The sequence below is a fragment of the Pongo pygmaeus genome, chromosome 12 (genome assembly GCF_028885625.2).
Source record: "Pongo pygmaeus isolate AG05252 chromosome 12, NHGRI_mPonPyg2-v2.0_pri, whole genome shotgun sequence".
In the NCBI taxonomy this organism is placed as follows: Eukaryota; Metazoa; Chordata; class Mammalia; order Primates; family Hominidae; genus Pongo; species Pongo pygmaeus.
In genome coordinates this window covers 122,472,439-122,492,871 of record NC_072385.2, presented here as the reverse complement: position 1 = coordinate 122,492,871, position 20,433 = coordinate 122,472,439, and the positions used below count along the sequence as shown (strand labels likewise).

The 20,433-nt window shown below is 49.6% G+C and overlaps 1 protein-coding gene, 1 non-coding gene and 1 pseudogene across 10 annotated transcripts in view; 2 read left to right on the top strand and 1 right to left on the bottom strand.

The window, feature by feature from the left end:
- Nucleotides 1-20,433, top strand: part of GREB1 (growth regulating estrogen receptor binding 1) — a 161,376-nt gene that overhangs the window by 78,743 nt on the left and 62,200 nt on the right. For 8 of the 9 annotated variants that reach the window (XM_063648957.1, XM_063648955.1, XM_063648961.1 and 5 more), the window contains exons 3-7: nt 1,725-1,844; nt 5,765-5,941; nt 15,700-15,882; nt 17,639-17,773; nt 20,051-20,179. In XM_063648957.1, the coding sequence (XP_063505027.1) occupies nt 1,725-1,844; nt 5,765-5,941; nt 15,700-15,882; nt 17,639-17,773; nt 20,051-20,179 (744 nt within the window). The remainder of the gene's footprint in view (nt 1-1,724; nt 1,845-5,764; nt 5,942-15,699; nt 15,883-17,638; nt 17,774-20,050; nt 20,180-20,433) is intronic. The other variant, XM_063648958.1, reaches the window with a different exon arrangement.
- Nucleotides 468-642, top strand: LOC129031025 (U2 spliceosomal RNA; annotated as a pseudogene).
- On the bottom strand, nt 926-1,044 carry LOC129030901 (5S ribosomal RNA). The gene has a single exon (XR_008500800.1). It is a non-coding gene; the product is annotated as a 5S ribosomal RNA (ribosomal RNA).

Sequence of the window (20,433 nt, the reverse complement as noted above, 5' to 3'; positions counted from 1 at the left end):
TGCCTGTATCCTGGCCCAGTGTATTTAAGGATGTTCATAATGACCCTGTTCCCTGAAGAACTCTGTATGCTATTTATTAAATGACATTTAAAGATAGAGAAGTTGAGAAAGATTTTTTACCCCAAATGTCTAACTTACAAGAAGTTGGCAGGACTAAATTTCAACAGCCTGAGATCCTGCCTTCTCCAGCAGTGCTTAGTGAATAAGGTAGGATTCTGTGTACCCAGAGCCACTGGGCTGCCCAACACACAGTCATACTTAGCTTCCTTGTGGGGTGCCTAGAATACAGGGATGAGTGAGGGCAGAGATCCTGCCCGCCGGAGCTGAGGGAATTTCATTTCCCTGTAGTGACAGAGCGTGTGTCCAGGGAGTTGCAGGATTTCCATGGCCACCTCTAGGCTCTCCTGACCTGTTCAACAGTGACCATTCCTTCTGAAATATTATTTCACTTATAAAAAGCTTCCTACATCGCTTCTCGGCCTTTTGGCTAAGACCAAGTGTAGTATTTGTTCTTATCAGTTTAAAAAAAGCTTCCTACACCCATACCATACCTGACCCTGTTATAGAATGGCTGTTTGTATGTGTGTGTGTTTGTGCGTCTAGTAGTGTTTTACATGCATTCTTCCCTTGGGGATAATTTTTTTTTTTTTTTTTTTTTGAGACAGAGTTTTTGCTCTTGTTGCCCAGGCTGGAGTGCAGTGGCGTGATCTCGGCTCACTGCAACCTCTACTTCCCAGGTTCAAGCGATTCTCCTTGAGTAGCTAGGATTACAGGCACGCACCACCACTCCCAACTAATTTTTTGTATTTTCAGTAGACAGAGTTTCATCATGTTGGCCAGGCTGGTCTCGAACTTCTGACCTCAGGTGATCCACCTGCCTTGGCCTCCCAAAGTGCTGGGATTACAGGCTTGAGCCACCGCACCTGGCCTACAGCACCTGGTATTCCCAGGAGGTCTCCCATCCAACTACTAACCAGGCCCGACACTGCTTAGCTTCTGAGATCAGACGAGATCAGGTGCGTTCAGGGTGGTATGGCCATAGACAATGGCAGTTTGACAGCTGTCTTGTATCGTGTAAAGCTGTTCATACTACCTATATTTTGTGTCCCAAATGAAGCAGTGCAGGTTAGGGGCAAGAGCATCAGCTTGGGCATCACACACGACTGGGAACGTGTGGGCCATGCTACTTAGCACATAGTTGAATAGCTGTGGGCCAATTGCTGGATCTCTCTGAGCCTCCATTTCCTTTTTTGTAAAATGGTCTTCATATGACACCATGGTACCCTCTACACAAATATCTTTGGAACGCTACTATGTCCAGGCATTGCGCTCAGTCCTTATCAACCAATTCGATACATATTAAACCTCTAGTGTACACACAGCTGTGACAGATGGAAGAGAAGTGAACCTAAATTTGGAGTCATGAGGCCCAGGTCTGTGTGCCGTGTGACCTCGGACAAGTCATCCAACCCGAGCAAGCCTCAGCTTTTCCCTCCAGTAAAGAAGGTTGATAAAACCCGACTGACAGACTGTAAGGACAAGTTAATTCCGAACTAAGCTAGACGTGCTGAGTGCTTGTTAAGGATGGGTGGAACCCATTCTGGATTAGTCCCGTAGGTCCTGGGCTTGTTGAGCCTGAGAAAGCAGGCAGAGGAAAGGCACTGGGGGAAGCGCTGAGGCCAGACAGCAGCTGCCTTGCTCATCACTCTTCTTCCCCCATCTAGGTGGTAGCCAAGTGGACAACGAGGAAGAGGAAGAAGAGGGAGAAGGAGGGCTGGAAACAAACAGCCCCCCAAACCCTTTCCAGCTGCACCCTCCGCCTGAAGGATGCTGTACCACAGACGGTGAGCCTCTGCCAGCTCCTGGCCAGGCAGTGCCTGCCATGCTGCCTGGAGGCAGTGGCCAGGCGGTGACTGGGCCTGTGACTGTGTGCCGCAGGGGTCCTCTTTGCTCTTCCTCTTTGCTTTCCCTGAGGTGTGAGCCATGCCCGTGGGCCCCCAGCAGGTGCTGGTCCGGCCTACCCTCCTGAAACAGGAGCTCCAGAGACACCATCCTGGGATGCTAAGGCAGGCCTCTGTGCCACTCTTTGGACAGCCTCAACTTTACCAGTGGCTTGGGAGCCAGACATTCATTTTTCTGCATTGGTTGCTTGGAACCTAGAATACATTTTCCCTACTCAGGCCTGTTTGCACAGCATATTGAACTCAGAAGTGATTAGGAGGAATAATCTTTCTTTCTTTCTTTCTTTTTTTTGACAGAATCTCACTCTGTTGCCCAGGCTGGAGTGCAGTGGTACAATCTCAGATCACTGCAACCTCTGCCTCCCGGGTTCAAGCAATTCTCCTGCCTCAGCCTCCCGAGTAGCTGGGATTATAGGCACATGCCACCATGCCTGGCTAATTTTTGTATTTTTAGTAGAGATGGGGTTTCACCATGTTGACCAGGCTGGTCTCGAACTCCTGACCTCAGGTGATCCACCCACCTCAGCCTCCCAAAGTGCTGGGATTACAGGCGTGAGCCCCTGTGCCTGGCTGGAATAATCTTTCATACTCATCAGTACGTCAATGTTGAACAGGCAGATACACATAATCTCAGGGACCCTGTACAGTCAGTAATGGTACAGTTTCACTGTTGAGGAACTGAGGCCTGGAGATGCTGGGTGGGTGGCAGCTTAGTCCTGTGCTGAGAGCTTGTGCTGTGCACTCAGGCTTGGTGTACACCCCTGACTCTGCCACCCATGAGCCACACAACCTCTTTGCTAGTGAGTTCATCTGTCTGACACCATGTCAGTCAAGGGGGGAGGCCAGTTAGTGGCGAGAACATCAGCTTGGGCATCAGACACAACTGGACATGCAGGCCATGCTGCTTAGCAGATAGTTGAATAGCTGCGGGCCAATCACTGCATCTCTCTGAGCCTCCGCTTCCTTATTTGTAAAATGGTTTACATATGACACTGTGGTACCCCCTATACAAATATTTTTGGAATGCCTACTATGTCCAGGCATTGTGCTCAGTCCTTAGTTATTTAAGATAATTAACTGGGTATTATTAAATTAAGCAGCAATTGAAGTAATTATTGAACTCTTTGCTCTGGAAATATAGAGATAAATGGGACGAGAGATCCCTGTTTGATGGGAGCTATACAGGGAAGTGGACACTTTGCACACAGTTGGGAGCAAGCAGGGGTGCATGGAGCAGAGGAGGGGCTCTAACGCAGGTAGAGAGTTTTGGGAAGGCTTCCTGGAGGTGGCCCTTTGGGTTTTGGAGGATTAGTACAAGTCAGCCAGGAGACTGTGGAGGGGCTGGAGGAAGCTGGGAAGTTCCAGACAGAGGGAACAGCATGTGCAAAGGCTTAGCGGGTGAAATTACAGCTCATTTGGAGGAACTGCTAGCAGATTGTTTACGTAGGGGCCTGAGGTATGGCAGAGCCAGGCTTGGAGGAGTGATGAGACTTGGTGTGAAGGCTCCATGTGTTCTGCCTTGGGGCCTGGACTTGACCCTGAGCATGATGACTGAGAGAGGAGGGACTCAGTCCTCTCTGGGCAGCTCTTCCAGGCAAGGGGAAGGCAATATGGTGGCTCTTAGTGAGGTAGGACTTCTAGTGTCCAAGTATTTAAAAGGCCACTGAATTAAGTGGTAAGAGGTGAACTCTTCAGCCAGGCATGATGGCACAGGTAGTCAAGTCCCAGCTACCGGGAGGCTGAGGCAGGAGGATTGCTTGAGCCCAGACTTTGAGGCCAGCCTGGGTAACATAGCAAGACCCTATCTCTTAAAAAAATAAACGTTAAGAGGTAAACTCTCCAATGGTCATTATATTTTCCCATAATCTCCAAATAAATACAGTAAACACTGTGACTACTCATGGCCTACATCCCTCCAGCTCTTCAGAAGGCATGGGCCACACCGGCCTGGGAGGGACCTAGGTCAGAGAGTTAGGGGACCTCTGGGGATTGACCTTGACCTCTGGGGATTGACCTTGACCTCTGGGGATTGACCTCTCTTCCCCAAGCCAATGCAAGGAACTGCCTTGTGTTAGTCCATTTTCACACTGCTGATAAAGACATTCCCAAGATTGGGCAATTTTCAAAAGAAACTGGTTTCTTAGACCTACAGCTCCACGTGGCTGGGGAGGCCTCACAATCATGGTGGAAGGTGAAAGGCACATCACATGGCAGCAGATAAGACGAGAGCTGGTGTGAGGAAACTCCCCTTTTTAAAACCATCAGATCTCATGAGACATATTCACTATCATGAGAATAGCGTGGGAAAGACCCACCCCCATGATTCAGTTACCTCCCACCGGATCCCTCCCACAATATGTGCAAATTGTGGGAATTCCAGTTTAAGATGAGCTGTGAGTGGGGGCACAGCCAGACCATATCATGCCGCAGACCTGGGAGTCAGCTTGGCCTCCCTTCCTGGTCCACCTCTCTGTAGCTTGCAGCAAATCACTCAACCTCTCTGAGCCTCAGTTTCCCTATCTTCAAAATGGGAACAGCCACACTTTGCTGCAGGTGATGAGACGAGAGCTTTGCAGAGCCTGCCTCACCAGTGCCTGGTGTGTGATGGTGCTGGCCCCACGGCTGCCAGCGTCTCCCCCACAGGTGTTGCTTTCTCCTGCCCCTGCCCAGGGGCACATGGGAAACCATAGAGCAAATGCATGGTGAGTGGGGAAGCCCTGCACTCAGGAGGAAAGTCTTCATGACGTCCTGTAGAGCTCTGCTGGGAAGGCCTTGGCTCGTCGGGGCTCCCAGAGAGGTCTCATTCGGGAGCTAAAGCTACAGGAAGCACAGGAGATGGGGCTGGGTGTGCCCTTACCTGGGACGAGACCCTGGAAAAGACTTACCCAAATTAATCTCAGCTGGCTCTCTATTTTACCTTTCCCCCCAAATATTTGTAGAAATGTATTATTTGAATAGGAAATGTATTTACAAGCTCTAAAACGCAAAAGGTTCCGAAGGGCATGGAATGAGAATCCCTGTGCTCTCGGCCTGCTCAGTGCCTGTGTCCTGGCCGCCAGTCCTCCCCATGACCCCCTAGAGGAAACCGACGCTATCAGATTCTCAGCCTTCATTTTTTGTGACGGCCTCTTTCTCATCCCCATAAAATGCAGCATGTAAAAAACATCAGAGGACCCTCAGTTTCTTATGGATTTATCTTGTATATGTTTCCATTTGCCATCACGTGTTTAAAATTTCTTCCTGTTGCGCTTCATTTGCACATTAATCTGCATCACATGGTAGCACCGGTAGACAAATAACGTGTGATCTGTGTCGTGGATAACTATGATTATATATATATATATGTATTTTTCTTTTTTTGAGATGGAGTCTCACTTTGTCGCTTAGGCTGGAGTGCAGGAGCACAATCTCGGCTCACTGCAACCTCTGCCTTACGGGTTCAAATGATTCTCCTGCCTCAGCCTCACGAGTAGCTGGGATTGCAGGTGTGTGTCACTACGCCTGGCTAATTTTTGTATTTTTAGTAGATGGGGTTTCACTACCTTGGCCAGGCTGGTCTTGAACTCCTGACCTCAAGTGATCCTCCCGCCTCGGCTTCCCAAAGTGCTGGGATTACAGGCGTGAGCTACCATGCCCGGCCAACTAAGATTATAGTTTTATCTCTCAGGATTAATTTTGAGGTCAAGCACACCCAGAGGTAAGGGTTTCTCCTGAGCAGACCCAGAACGTTTCCTCCCTTTGCCCCCGTGACCCTGCTTCTGGGAAGCCCTGGGCAGCGTGTGAGTCCTGTCCACCCCTCCTAGGGTTCTGCCAGGCTGGGAAGGACCTGCGCCTCGTCTCCATTTCCAACGAGCCCATTGACGTCCCTGCGGGCTTTCTCCTCGTGGGGGCCAAGTCCCCCAGCCTGCCAGACCATCTCCTGGTGTGCGCCGTTGACAAGAGGTTCTTGCCGGATGACAATGGCCACAATGCTCTTCTTGGTAAGTACTGCTTTGTCATCCTCTGTGGCTCCTTCTGCACGGGGTAGAGCAGGGTCAAGGGAGGTCACGGCGGGGGGTGGTGGCAACAGAGGGACCATCTTTGGGACCCGAGGCGCAGCATGCGGCCCTGTTTATGTTTTTTGGTAGACGAGTTCTTTGTGGAATGGAATGCAAATGAGATGCATTTACAGTATGACTGCATCCCTGCAGAAAGCTCACCATTTAGCATTCATTTTTCATACATTTATTCTTCAAACCTCCCTAAGTGCCTGCTTGTGTCAAGCATGGGTGACAAACCCTGTCCTAGACAGTCTCAGAAACAGCCTACAGAGGCAGAGGAGAATGAGGCCGAGTATGTTGCTGCTTCCAGAATGTTCTGTCCTGAAGGACTGCGAGGCACCCTGTATCTGTTTTCCCCTTTGGTTTATCACTCATCTCTCAAGATGTGGTCTGTTTGTTTGCTTGTTTGTTTGTTTATTTATTCTGAGACAGAATCTCTCTCTGTTGCCAGGCTGGAGTGCAGTGGCACTATCTTAGCTCACTGCGACCCCCACCTCCTGGGTTCAAGTGATTCTCATGCCTCAGCCACCCAAATAGCTGGTATTACAGGTGTGCGCCACCACACCCGGCTAATTTTTGTATTTTTAGTAGAGATGGGGTTTCACCATGTTGGCCAGGCTGGTCTCGAACTCCTGGCCTCAAGTGATCTGCCCACCTTGGCCTCCCAAAGTCCTGGGATTATAAGCATGAGCCACCACGCCCAGCCAAGAGGTGGTCTTTATTACCCCAGTTTTATAGGTGGGCTTGGATCTGTTAACTTGCCCAAGGCCGCATGAGTAAAGAGCCAGGATTCAAACTCAAGTCTTCCTGGCTCCAGATTCTACCCGGTACCATCCCACGTGGTCTTGACCATGTTGGGGTCAAGGTCAAGGTCGGGGAGCCACCATTTTCCCTTCCAGCCACCGGCACCACTAGCCTTTGATCTTTCCAACAACCGCTGGCCCACTAAGTCTCTGAGTGCAGAGCTGAGGCCAGGCCTTGCCAAGCCTGGCTGCCTTTGCTCATATGATGTAAGTGAGTTCTTACTGTGTGCCAGGCCATCACTCAGTAGGCTCCCCCATTGTGGAGTAAAATCTAGGGACACCCGAGGTGTGCACTGAGAGCCTGGGGATCTGGGTTCCTGCCCTGCATCTGCCCACAGGCCCCTGTGTGCCCCCCTGGGCTTCTGCGTCCTCATCCATGAAGCGGGGAGGTGACTTCCACATGTGCCCTGGCCCTTTGGCAGTCTGTTCTCATCCTGTCACTGTGGGTCCGGCCCCTCCGTCTGGCCTGACATCTTCTTTGGAGGAAATCTGGGCAGGAGGCAGGATTGAATAATCCACTTCAGATGTAGCCTCAGGAACAGTCTTCATGCAGAAGCAAATTCGATTGTGAGAATTTATGGGAAAAACTTCTAGGTTGAAAACCCCCACAATTTCTTACATATTTTCCATGGGTATAGACGTTGAAGCCTCCAGTTTTGCGCTCGATACAGTTCCAAAAGCTGGGAAGATAAACTCACTCCACAGGTAGTTATTGAGCACACTTTATGTCTGAGGAGCTGTGCAAAGGATGAAGGATGGAGAGAGGGGAGAAGAAAACGCAATGGCTCCTGCCACAAAGGCGCTGGGGACACACGTGTGTGAACTCCGACACAAGGCAGGTGAATGCTCACTCGAGGGACAGCACCACTAGACAGTGATGAAGGAGAGAAAACATTTTGGCCAACTCTCTTGAGGCAGGCTCATGGACTCACTGTAACTAGTTCTCTAAAACAGAATCATCCCAGAAAACCTACTCTAGCAAAGAAGCTGATGGAATAATTCAATGACAGACCGAACGCTTACGACAGTCACCCAGGATGAAAGTGAGTACGCGAGGCTGTGCCTGGTGGCTGCCTTAGCGTTTGATCTGGTGGTGGCCGGGGATTCATCTGGATTCCACTACTTTGTGACTGTAAAGGAATTGCCAGGGTAATAAATCAAGGAGGCTCTGCCTCTTGGCCCGCGGAGACAAGGATCTTTCAGTTCCTTCACCACCAGCCCAGTAACAGAGCCAGCTCCTCGAGGAGAGGAAGTAGGAGCTTTGTTAATTGCTTGCCAAAGCCATCTGAAATGGGTGACAAGGCCTGGTTGGTAATAACCATCGCTTTCTTCTTTTAATAAAATAACTTTATGCACTCAGCTTGCATACTTAACACTGTTTAGGTTTCCTGCAATGAAGTCTGATGGCTATACAGGACAAGGTGGCCCCCTCCAGCCCTGCAGTGGCAGGGCTCAGTGCTTTTTAGTGATCTATAAAATACAGGCTGGGGAATACCTTGAGGGAAGCAGCAGTATTAGGAGACTTGTTTTCGTGACTTTTAATCAACTCAGGTATTTTATCTGAAAAAGCTGAAAGATTAAAATCTAGGTGTGTGTTTCAGTTTATTGCCCGGTAATTTATCTAAGTGGGTTGACAGCTCAGACATAAAAAAGGAAAACATATTCCGCTAGATTGTTTTTTCTTAGATGGGCGTAAACGAGTCCTTTGTTCATTCAGCAGGCAAAGAATTCAGCATGCATTTACTGAATATATAATATGAAACGGAAGCCTGGACCTTCAGTTACATCTGGGGGCCGGGTGGGGGGACGCAGGCACACCAAGAATCAGCCTAGAAGTCCACAACAAACGACTCTGTCAATAAATCTTACAATACATCCGTGTGCGACATGGTCCAGCGGAGACGGTAAGGTGCTCCGGGAATCGGAGGGGCACACCGGCTCCCAGTGAGGATGGGAATGGGAGAATGTGGTATCTGAGTTGGGCCCTGAAAAATGAGTGGAATTTGGCCAATTGGAGAATAACAGCAACAGAAACCAAACACTAATAGCAGTTGGCACTTTTTGAGCATTTATCATATGCCAGAAACTGCACGAAATAAGTTAAAATAGCCAATGCAGTGGGTCTATTATTGTCTAGAGTTATATACAGAAATGAAGGCACAGAGAGGCTAACTGACTTGCTCAGGGCCACCCTGCTGTTTGAACCCTGAGGGTCTGGCCCTGGTGCCCAGGTCCTGGAGGATGAAGGGCATCTTAGCAGAGGGACCTCCCTGTACATGACAGTGTGGTACACTGGAGAGGTGGCGAGAGTGCTCTGTGGCTGGAGCGGAGGCTGGCGGAGAGCATGGTGGGGTGGGGTGCCCAGCTGGGTTCTGCTTGGAAAAGGAGCTATTTTCAACCTACGGAAGTACAGAGTCTCATGGTATGAGGTGATCTAGCCTTCTTTAAAAGTTACCAACACATAGCCAATCTTGTTTCATTGATAATGTCCCCCTCTTCTCCCTTTCTGGGATTATTTTGAAACAAATCCCAGACATTGTATCATTTCATCTGTAAATATATCTGCAGGGCATTATCTCTAAAAGATAATGGGGCCAGGTGCGGTGGCTCATGCCTGTAATCCCAGTACTTTGGGAGGCTGGGGGGAGTGGATCACCTGAGGCCAGGAGTTCGAGACCAGCCTGGCCAACGTGGTGAAACCCTGTCTCTACTAAAAATACAAAAACTAGCTGGGTGTGGTGGCACATGCCTGTAATCCCAGGTACTCGGGAGGCTGAGACAGGAAAATCACTTGAACCTGGGAGGCGGAGGTTGCAGTGAGCTGAGATCAAGCCATTCCACTCCAGTCTAGGCGACAAGAGTGAAACTCCATTAAAAAAAAAAAAAAGATAACGGCTTTTCATTAGAAATCCAATACCGTTATCATATCTAAAATATTTAACAGGTATTTAATATTATCAAATATTCAGGGTGTTCAAATTGTATCTTACACTTTTTTTTTAAAGCAGTTGGTCCATTTGTATCAAGATCCAGACAAGGGTCTTCTAAAGCATTTGGTCCATTTGTATCAAGATCCAGACAAGGGTCTTCTAAAGCATTTGGTTGCTGTGTCTCTTCAATTGTTCTTAATGTGTAGGTCCTTCCTCCCTAGTTTTACCCTTATAATTGATATTTTTAAGCATATTTAGAGTGTTAGATGTTAAATTTAGATGACTGTGTTTAAATTTGTGTTTTAGGAAGATCTCTTAGAAGTCAGATACACAATTGATTTGTATGCAAAGGGAGAAGCTGAGGCAGAAGAACTAGTTATAAACTTACTGCAGGATTCTAGAGGAGTACGGTGGCCTGAGAATTATATGTTTCAAACCTCCCAACATCATACTATTTACCACCCCTGAGTGCTTCATCTTCCCCGGGAACACCTGGGACCCCTGCCCCACTTCCTGTCTCACCTGGAATCCTGGTACGGCTCCTTAGGCTTCCCCGACACAAGGAGGTCATTTCTACACTTGAGCTGGGATTTGGCCAAAATACCAAGGCAGGGGTTCTGGATATATATATATATATATATATATATATATATATGATATATATGACGTTGTTTTCCTTTCCCATGGTCTTTTCCTTTCTCCATCCAGGTGGGGATTTAAAATAATGTTCCCCAGACTCTGTTTTTTCTTTTTCCAATTAGTATGGCACACAATGAGCCAAAGATGATCTTGTTTTTGTCCCAAGTAACTGTTTATTTTCAGGCACGGGGAGGGTGGTCATTAGTTGCTAGGTATATTGTGTGCTCGTCTGAGCTCATGAGCTTTCAAGGCTCATTATTTGGAAGGAACATAGAGTTGCTGTTCAGGCCCAATTTAAATCCCACTTGCCAGGATGTCTTCCTGGAATTGCCTTCCTAAATTACTCCTGCTGTTTCCTCATTCTTCTCCGCAGCACAGTGTGCTGGAACAGCCAGTCCCATCTTGGCAGAGAAGTACTTCCTGCCTTGGGGCTGCAGGTTTGCCATCTATAAAGGGGATAAAGATGTACGCGGTACCTGACTGCGGTTTTGAGGATAACTCCGCTCTTTATATGATGATCTTTATAAACTCGAAAATGCTGCCCAAATTTGAGGAACTGCTGTCGTTGCTACCGGTACTTCTGCCTCGATCATGGGATTATTTAATGGTGTCTGTTCCTTCTTCCTAACAGGGACCATTTCTTTTTTTAACCAAAAACAATACCCAATTAATGAAACATGCATTTTTTTTTTTTTTTCTTTTTGAGACGGAGTTTCGCTCTGTCTCCCAGGCTGGAGTGCAGTGGCACGATCTCGGCTCACTGCAAGCTCCACCTCCTGGGTTCACGCCATTCTTCTGCCTCAGCCTCCTGAGTAGCTGGGACTACAGGCACCCGCCACCACGCCCGGCTGATTTTTTGTATTTTTAGTAGAGACGGGGTTTCACCGTGTTAGCCAGGATGGTCTCGATCTCCTGACTTCGTGATCCACCCGCCTTGGCCTCCCAAAGTGCTGGGATTACAGGCGTGAGCCACCGCGCCCGGCAGAACCATGCATTTTTAATCTATGTCTTGCCCAGAGCACCTGGTTTGTTTCCTGTCAGATTTTCTTTCTAAACATATTTGTGCATAAAAGTATTTGTCAGATTTGCATTTCTTCATGGAGGGTTGATGACTAGGGCCAAGTGGCCCTCTGCGCAGGGACAGTGGTCTAGAGTAAGGCCCTTCTGAGCATCCACTCTCCTGAGAAGGCACTGGATGGAGGCATCAGGCCTGGGGGACAGGTTTGTGGCTCCTGGCTCTGGTACAGTGGCTGTCAGCGAGATCTCCTTGGACTGTGGTTCTAGAAGAAAGGTCAGGTGCAGGTGGGCTTCTAGAGGCATCTCTGAGGTTTTGTGGGAGGACTCCTCTCTGCAGAGGGAGTGGCCCCAGCAGTAAACCTGGGCCATCTCCAGCCTGCTATGAGCCAAGTGCTCAGAGACCACTGAGTCTGAAGGAAGCCACCTATGGATGCTTCCAAGAAGAATCATGTCACTTTGGTCCTAGAAGGAGGCGTAGGGCCCATTTAGTCATAGCCTTCCCTTTGATGGTTGGAACATGGAAACCCAGAGAAATGGAGCTGTTTCCTCCACATCTCACACTGTTGTGGGGGGCTATATATTTGCTCCCCTAGGGCCACATGTGAGTGTCATGACCCCCCACTGTGCTCTCCTTCCTGATACACTTAGTCCAGGGTAGAGGAAGGAGGGATACTTGCAGAGTGCCCCTGACATGTTAGATACCTCGTAGGTACTTAACCCCCATAGTGTTCCCACAAGGTGGGTTTTTGGGAGGAGATGGGTTCAAATCCTAACTCCAGCACTTTCTACCCTGTAGCTGTGGCTGGGTCACCCTGTACTATGGATGGGTTTCTGTCTCTTCCTCTGCCTTGATGCTTTCATCTGTAAACTGGGACACTGCTACTGATTGTTTTGTCAGGCTTCATGAGGTTTAAATGAGAATGTTTATAACGTGCTTGGCACAGTGCCTGGCCCATGATAGGTGCACTATGAAGCCGCTATTGTTGGCTTGTTGACAGATGAGGAAAGCAAAGCTCAGAGGTGTTAGTTACCTGCCTCACATCACCTAACTGCAGTTAGGATTTGAACTCAGGCCTCTCAGACATCCAGGCTTATACACACTCCCTTGCAGGGGCTAGGAGAGTGGATGTAGCTGTCCTCTCAGCAGAAGAGGAGAGGCTTGCTCAGTGGCCAGCACACATAGCCGCCCAGGATGTGCTTATTAAACAAACGCTACCTGCAGCTGCTGAACTAGACACGGGAAAATCACAGGGTGTGGCTGTGCGTGGTGACAAGAGTTGTGTTTAAGATGGACTGTTTCCATGGTGAGGACACTGAAGGAAGAATTTCGATTCTGGATATCCACACCCGGCAGGAATTTGAGATTTCAGGCAGGATCCCATATCATATAAAGAAAACTTTCTAGACTTTCAAGTCCTAAGGTAGATTTCTGAAGAGAACGGCTCATTATTTTCCTCTTTCTCATGAAAATTTTTGTTGCCTTTCCAATACCTTCTTGAAGAGTTGGCATTTCCGGTCTCTCCCAGGGCCGGTTGGGAAGCTGTCTATGGTTTTCTTGGTTGGCCTCTGTGGCTGTCTCTCCAAGACACCTCACAGAAGAGCAGCTGGGTCTCCTGACCAGAAAGTTTTTGCCAAAGCAGAAAAGCAGTTTGCTTGCTGAGTCCCTAAATGTTTCCTGTACCAGCAAGACCCAGGGTGTCCACCCTCATTTCTGAATCACAAAGGGCTCCCTATTGTCTGTGCTTCCCATCCCAGCGGAGGAGATGGAGACGGCCTCTGCAGCACAGCGACCGTCCCCAGCCCGTGTTTCTTATGGGACAGAGGTCCGTAACCTGCTTAGCTGTCTCTGGAGAGGGATGACAGCCTGGCCTTGGCAAGTTGCTCTTAGTTTCTTGCAGTTCTGTTTCCTGTTCATCCATCTTTTTAACACCAGGCTTAGAAGCCCTTCCAGGGAGCTCTGAAGCTTTCTTCGGGCCTTGTTCTTAGGCAGCAGTTGAGCTGGGTTTATCTCAAGCGTCCCTAAGTTGGAGGTGAAGGAATAAACAAAGACATGAGGTTATTCCTTCAGAGTGCTTGCAGAAACCCAAACAGGCTGTGTTTACAGTTACCCTGTTTCCTCTCTCCTTTCTTCCCTCTCGATATTAACCGGCTGCCTGCCACGTGTTGGGTGTTAGTCAGTACCTGTACACTTGCACACACACAGCTCACACGTGCAGTCACGCTGCGAGCTTAGAGGAATAATGATGAGAAAAAGACACAAATTTCAATCACTGGGATGTTCAGAGGCCCCTGAGCTACAGGAAGAGTCTGGAGGAAAGTGCCAGCCAGCCTTTGGGTCACGGAAGGCTCTTGGGAGTAGGCAGTGGAGCAGGATGTTGAGTGAGGGCTGGACGTGTACAGGTGGGGCCCCCAGAGGAAAGGATGAGCCTGTGGGTGGAGGGCAGTGGGAGCGGGCGAGGTTGAAAGGCAGGGGAGTCCAGCTGGGAATTAGCATATCAGAGGAAAGACAGGAATAAAGCTGGAGATGAAGGCTAGGGGGCACTGGGGCAGCCTCGGATGCCAGGCCTGTGAGCGAGAACATCATCCTCAGGCTGGAGTTGAATGCCACACTTTCTGTACCTATGGATTTGAACAATTGGCCTCTCTGGTTCTCTGATTTCACAAAGAAGGACTTGCCCTCCAGGTTGACTGGCTCCTGTGTCGCTTGTGGGTTGAGATGAATGACAAGAATGGCCCTGGTTCCCTGTAAGTGTTAGTTCCCTGCCTGTTCCATGGAAAGCGAGCACATGGAGAGGACAGTGTTTCATGTCAGGACCTTACTGTTTGTGCTGGCACAGAGGGAATAGGACTGTGGAAGGTAAATTATCCTGTAACTGTCCTATGGCGAGGCCAAGAGATCTGTCCTTATTTCTAATGCCTTTTGAGGAAGACTAGATGTGCTCAAAATAGATCAGGGAGTCCAGTAGGCCTCTGTACTGTAGATGTCTTGTTTATCTGTGGAGATGTTTTTAACCTTCACTAACTGGAGTTATTTTGAACACTAGCCAGAGACCTTAGGGAGACTGTTTTAGAGCAGAGTTACACACAGAGCCGGGTGGCCCTCACGGCCTAAGGCACAATGACCTTTGTAGACTTATCAAATGGGGAATATGATACATGAGTCTTAGCTTCAGGATCTCCCCAGCCAAAGGCCTTTGGACCCAGAGAAACCAGACATACCAGTGGGTGAAGCAAGGCCGTCTTAAGATCATTTAAATAAGAGCAGTCAGCCCGGGCAGAAGCCTAGTCTTCACATTTCTCATCTTAACCAACACTCCCAATGCCTATGGTCTGAATAGGCTTTATAGTGTATGCAGGTCTTTTCAAGGACATTCTCTGGATTTTAATAGCTCCCAGGAGGTGGTTTTGTCATTGCCACTGTGTAGGAGGCCTGCTTAGAGCCTCACAGCTGATGGGAGCCTCCATCACCTCCCACAAAGTCAGTTGTAGGCCTGGTGCAGAGGCCAGCAGCAGCAAGATAGTCACATTCTAGCAGAGTGTCTCCATCCACTGGCTGCTAAGCCATGGAATTCACTCGCCAGCATGCCGGCCAGGCATTGCGGAGCTCTCCTGATTGATTTCTTTTCAGAAACTCACGGGATCAACTTGATAGCAGGATGGAATTTTGGACTCTAAAGAGATCTCCCAGTGTAGCCCATCTCACTAGTCACATTGCTATGAGAGTCTGTAACTAACTCACCCCAGTGGAAATAAGAGCCTGTCGCATCATTTCAGGTGCCTGATCTGTGTAGACAGTGGAATGAGATGGCTCTTGTCTTGCAAAGTCTGCTCTCTACATAGGTGTTTAAGTGGGCTCCCAAGCACATTAAATCTTCCAAGTTTGCCCGGGCCCGTCTCTATCACTAAGTCTTCTTGGTCCTCTTTTATTTGAGTTGAGGCCGTCTTCACCTCTGGGCTAGTCTAAGAGGGTGGGGTGCTTGCCTTGCGGCATTCTCTGGCTGGTGGTGCAGGAAGTGAACCTTCAGAGTTTGGATGAACTCTGTCTTATTTGAAAAGGACCAGCCTGGCCAACATGGTGAAACCCATCTCTACTAAAAAATACAAAACAATTAGCTAGGCATGGTGGCAGATGCCTGTAATCCCAGCTATTCAGGAGGCTGAGGCAGGAGAATCACTTGAACCTGGAAGGTAGAGGTTGCAGCGAGCCGAGATCGCACCATTGCACTCCAGTCTAGATGACGAGAACGAGACTTCATCTCAAAAAAAAAAAAAAGAAAGAAAGATGTTTATGGTTTACTTCCTTCTCCAGGTTTCTCTGGGAATTGTGTTGGCTGTGGAAAGAAAGGCTTCTGTTACTTCACGGAATTCTCCAATCATATAAATCTGAAACTGACCACTCAGCCCAAGAAGCAGAAACACTTGAAGTATTACCTGGTCCGTAATGCACAAGGGACTCTAACCAAAGGACCTTTAATCTGTTGGAAAGGCTCAGGTGAGCAGGTTGGCTGTGGAGGAGGTGTGGGAGTGCTGGGCCCCCAAGTGGGCCGTGGTGCCTGTCGGTGTGATGCTGGGGAGAGGCCCCTGCGTAGCAGCACATATCACAGGCAAAAGGCTGGGCCTATGAAATGGAAAATGCTCCTTTGCATTATGGGCATTAAGCTGGTTGACAGTGACAGTCTAATTGGATGGGATGTTTAAAAGTCGACAGAGGGCCAGTTGTGGTGGCTCACGCCTGTAATTTCAGCACTTTGGGAGGCTGAGGTGAGGAGATCACTTGAGGTCAGGAGTTCAAGACCAGCCTGGCCAACACAGTGACACCCTTCTCTACTGAAAATACACAAGTTAGCCGGCCATGGTGGCACCCGCCTGTAATCCCAGCTACTCGGGAGGCTGAGACAGGAGAATCACTTGAACCCGGGAGGTGGAGGTTGCAGTGAGCTGAGATGGTGCCACTGCACTCCAGCCTGGGCAGCAGAGCATGACTCCATCTCAAAAAACAAAACAAAACAAAACAAAAAACACGTTGACAGAGGGCCAGACTGTGCATTACCTCCTACGGCAAGTATTTGGGGCACTGGTTCTCATCTCCCCAAATTGAGTGGTTTACCCAAGTGGTCCTCAACCATGGGTGACTTTTGTCCCCTAGGGAACGTTTGGCCATAACTCAAGACAAGTTTGATTGTCACGACTGGATGATGCCACCAGCATCTGGGGTAGGGACCAGGGTATGGCCGAATATTCTGCAGTGCACAGGACAGCCCCCAGCACAAAGAAGCCCACTGCAAATGTCACTGGTGCCAAGGCTGAGAACCTGACTTAAGACAGCTTGGCTTGAACAATGCCCCACCGAAGTCCCTGAACCCTGAACTATGGCCAGAAAGACCAGCTTCACGTTGCTGGTCTCTGAAGAAGTGATTGGGATGCAGCTTTCAGAAATGTTGGGAGCAGGCTGCCCTCCCACCCTTCTTTGTCTCAGCTTTGCCCTTCATGGCCACGGTCAGCAATGCAGGGTGAGGAGGAAGCTGGATCCTCAGTGGCCTGCCATGGGTGGAGGGCAAGTCTGGGGTGTGAGGTGTCCCTCCCTTGTCTGTGTTTGTTCCCATCTTGTCTTCCAGACTCTCCCAGGCAGGTCCTGGGAGTAGAAGGAAGAGGCCTTAGGCTGGGTGGCTCTGGGCATGTCCCCCTCACACCCCACTCTTCCTTCCTCTCTGCTTTTCTTGCTTTGTTCAGTAAATGCCTCCTGAGCCCCTACTACTTGCCAGTCATTTCTCAGGCCCTGAGGATGCAGTGGTTCTGTCCCGTATGGGACCAGTTCACCGTCTTTGATCACCTGCTGGGTCCAAGCACCTCAGAGGTTCCCCACCTCACTGGCCGCTGGGGATGGCCTTTCCCAGAGGAGGAAATAAGGGTGGAAGATGGTATCATTTCTTTATCTTCAAGTAACACTCTCGTCTATGGCTACAGGTAGCTGTAGGGTGACTTATTTGTGTAATTTTTCCCTTTCTTCTAAATACTCACCATTGCTCCTACTCTTGACAACCAGAGCTGCCCCTTGGCATGGAGCCACAAGTAGAGAGTCGCACCCCCACCCTGGCTTCATGCTGAAACAAAGACCAGGATGTGGTGGCAGCTTGTGTGGCTGTCTCCATAGCTCACTGTCCTGTAGGACATGTTCCACTCCAGAAACTCATTTCGTAATTGTTGGAGAAGAGCGAGTTGGTTTTCATGCGTGCACCTTGCTCCCTTAGAGTTTAGAAGCCGGCAGATCCCCGCCAGTACTTGTTCCAGTTCCCTCTTCCCAGCCCTGGAGAGCGTGGCTGCCTTCCCCAGCGAGCCCGTTCCTGGGACGAACCCCAGCATCCTGATGGGAGCTCAGCAGGCAGGTGAGGCGGCAGAGACGCGCCAGAGCCGCTAAATCCACAGAGCTGGCATGTCTCCGATATGTCTGGTTAACCATGCAGTCAAGCATTCTTCAAGATAAATCAGGGGGCTGTTATCTTTTTCTATAACACCTTTACTTTCATCTTGAATTTAGAATACTTTTCAACGAAGAATGCTAGGTTTTTCATTGGGAGAGCTTTTCTTTCTTCCTGTTTGATATGAAGTGGGATCCCCTGGTGGGGACATACGCAGGGTCCCTCTGCAGCACCCCCTGCCCCAACCCCTGCACAGCATAGAGCTCTCTGTGTAAAGGTGCTGAGTCAGGGTTTGAATGAATTGCTAGAAGGGGCGGAAAAGACCAGATTGCTGCCATTCACCCCGTGCTCAGCACTCCCCAGCTCCATGAACGCCTTGAAGTCCAACAACCACGCTGTGAGCAGGCGTCAGTTTCCACATTTTACTGATTGGGAAGGTGAGGCTCATTGAGGCTGGGTGCTTGCCTAGGACCTTGTGGGCAGGATGAGGTGGAGGCAAGAGGTGACATTAGATGTGAACCCTGATGTACATGCTTGGCATTTCACCACGTTGCACAGACTTCCTAAGCATAGAGATTGTTATCATGGTGGACACCAGCCTTCCCGAGGACTCAGGAAGGTCGCTGGTTGTTTTCATGCCCCTGCCCAGAGGGTCTGTAGAGGCACATTGGCCCTGGGACGGAGCCAGTGCCCTTGTACACACCTGGCCCATCCATCGCCTGGGCAGGGGACTGGGATGTACTCTCCTCCAGAGGCCCAGAGCTCCTCACTGCTTCCCCATGCGCAGGCCCCCAGCACCTCTGCCATCATGGCCTGGAGAGTCTGCTGTTTTTGCTGTCGGGGTGCCTGGGTGTAAGCTCCAGTGCTGCCACCTTTTAGCTGAGTGGTTTGGGGCAACTCAAACCCTCTGAACCTCCATTTCCTCATCTGTAAAGTTGGGCAAATCTCTTCTGTCTAATTTGTAGGGCAATTGTGAGAATTAAATAAGATGATAGTATGAGCAAGTACTCAAAGCGTGTTACACACCAGGCACTGTTCCAGGCACTTTCTTCTGCTAACTCATGTCATTCTCACAGTGGCTCTGAGTTGCTACAGTGACCACCCCCATTTTCTAGATGAGAACACTGAGGCATAGGGAGGTTAAGTAAGTGTCCAGGGTTACACAGCTGGGAGGTGGTGGAACTGGGCTCAAACACATGTCATCTGGCTTCAGAGCCACCCTCTTAAACCCACAGGAAACATTCAGTGCTACTCCTGACCCGAGCTCTTTCCAGACCATTCTGGCTGGACATGGGTACCTTAAGCAGTTCTGTCAGCCCCAGGAGACGAGAAGCCATGATTGTCCCCAGAATTACCCTTAGACCTGGGGAGCCCTGGGCCCTATGAACAGCCTGCACCCAGGTAGCTGCAAACCCGACTGCTCTTCTGGACTCCAGATGTATTAGTCCATTTTCATACTGCTATGAAGACATTCCCAAGACTGGGTAATTTATAAAGAAAGTGGTTTAATGGACTCACGGTTCTACATGGCTGTGGAGGCCTCACAGTCATGGCAAAAGGCAAAGGAGAAGCAAAGGCACGTCTTACATGGTGGCAGGCAAGAGAGCATGTGCAGGGGAACTGCCCTTTATAAAACCATCAGGTCTCGTGAGACTTCTTCACTATCACCAGAACAGTATGGGGGAACCACCCCCATGATTGAATTACCTCCCACCAGGTCCCTCCCATGACACAGGGGGATTATGGGAGCTGCAATTCAAAGTGGAATTTGGGCGGGGACACAGCCAAACCATATCAAACAGAGGTCTTGAGAGAGAAGGTAGAAGGAAGCAGAACAGTTTCAGGTGTGGTCCTGGAATTCAGGAAGTCCCCCAGTCCTTCTTTAACTCAGGCTGTGTGTCCAATGGGGTGTGAGCAGGAGGGCGCATGTTCCTGGGTGTGCATGTATATAGGCATGTGTTTGTGCATGTGTGTGTGTGTACATGTTTGTGCATGTGTATGCTTGTGTGTAGGCAGAAGTGTGAATGTGTGTGCACGTGCATGGGTGTGTATGTGTGTGTATGCATGGGTCCGCATGTATCTTCTCAGTGTAGCAGAATCACTGTTGGGAATTCTGACCTCCTGATGAGACTTGCTGGGGAAAAGCTAGTTTGTGAAACTGCAAGGAAAATGATTTCCTCCTTGCCTGGCTCCCAGGGCATTCTTGTGAACTGACCCTCCTCTTTGCCTTCTATCTGTTTTCAGGACCAGCTTCTGATCACCCCTCACTAAGCGCAGCAATGGGTCCGGCTGTTTTCAACGGCAAAGATTCCCCGAAGTGCCAACAACTGGCAAAGAATAACCTGTTGGCCCTGCCGCGACCATCGGCTTTAGGTAGCTCTGCCTGTCCTGGCCGTCCTGGGGATCCTGCTCTTCTTTGGGCCAAGGCCAGAGGGGGCATGGGAGCTGCTGGGCTGGGGCCGCTGAGCCTCCTGGAGTCTGGTGTGGCTTCCATGAGAGTCAGGCCAGGACCACAGGTGCCTCCTGAGTCTGTGGGTCTGGGCCTAGGCCCTGGTGCTGTATGAGTGACACTTGGGAGTTATCGTGTGTGCCAAGGAGCAGTGAGACAGACACCTGTGGTGATGGCG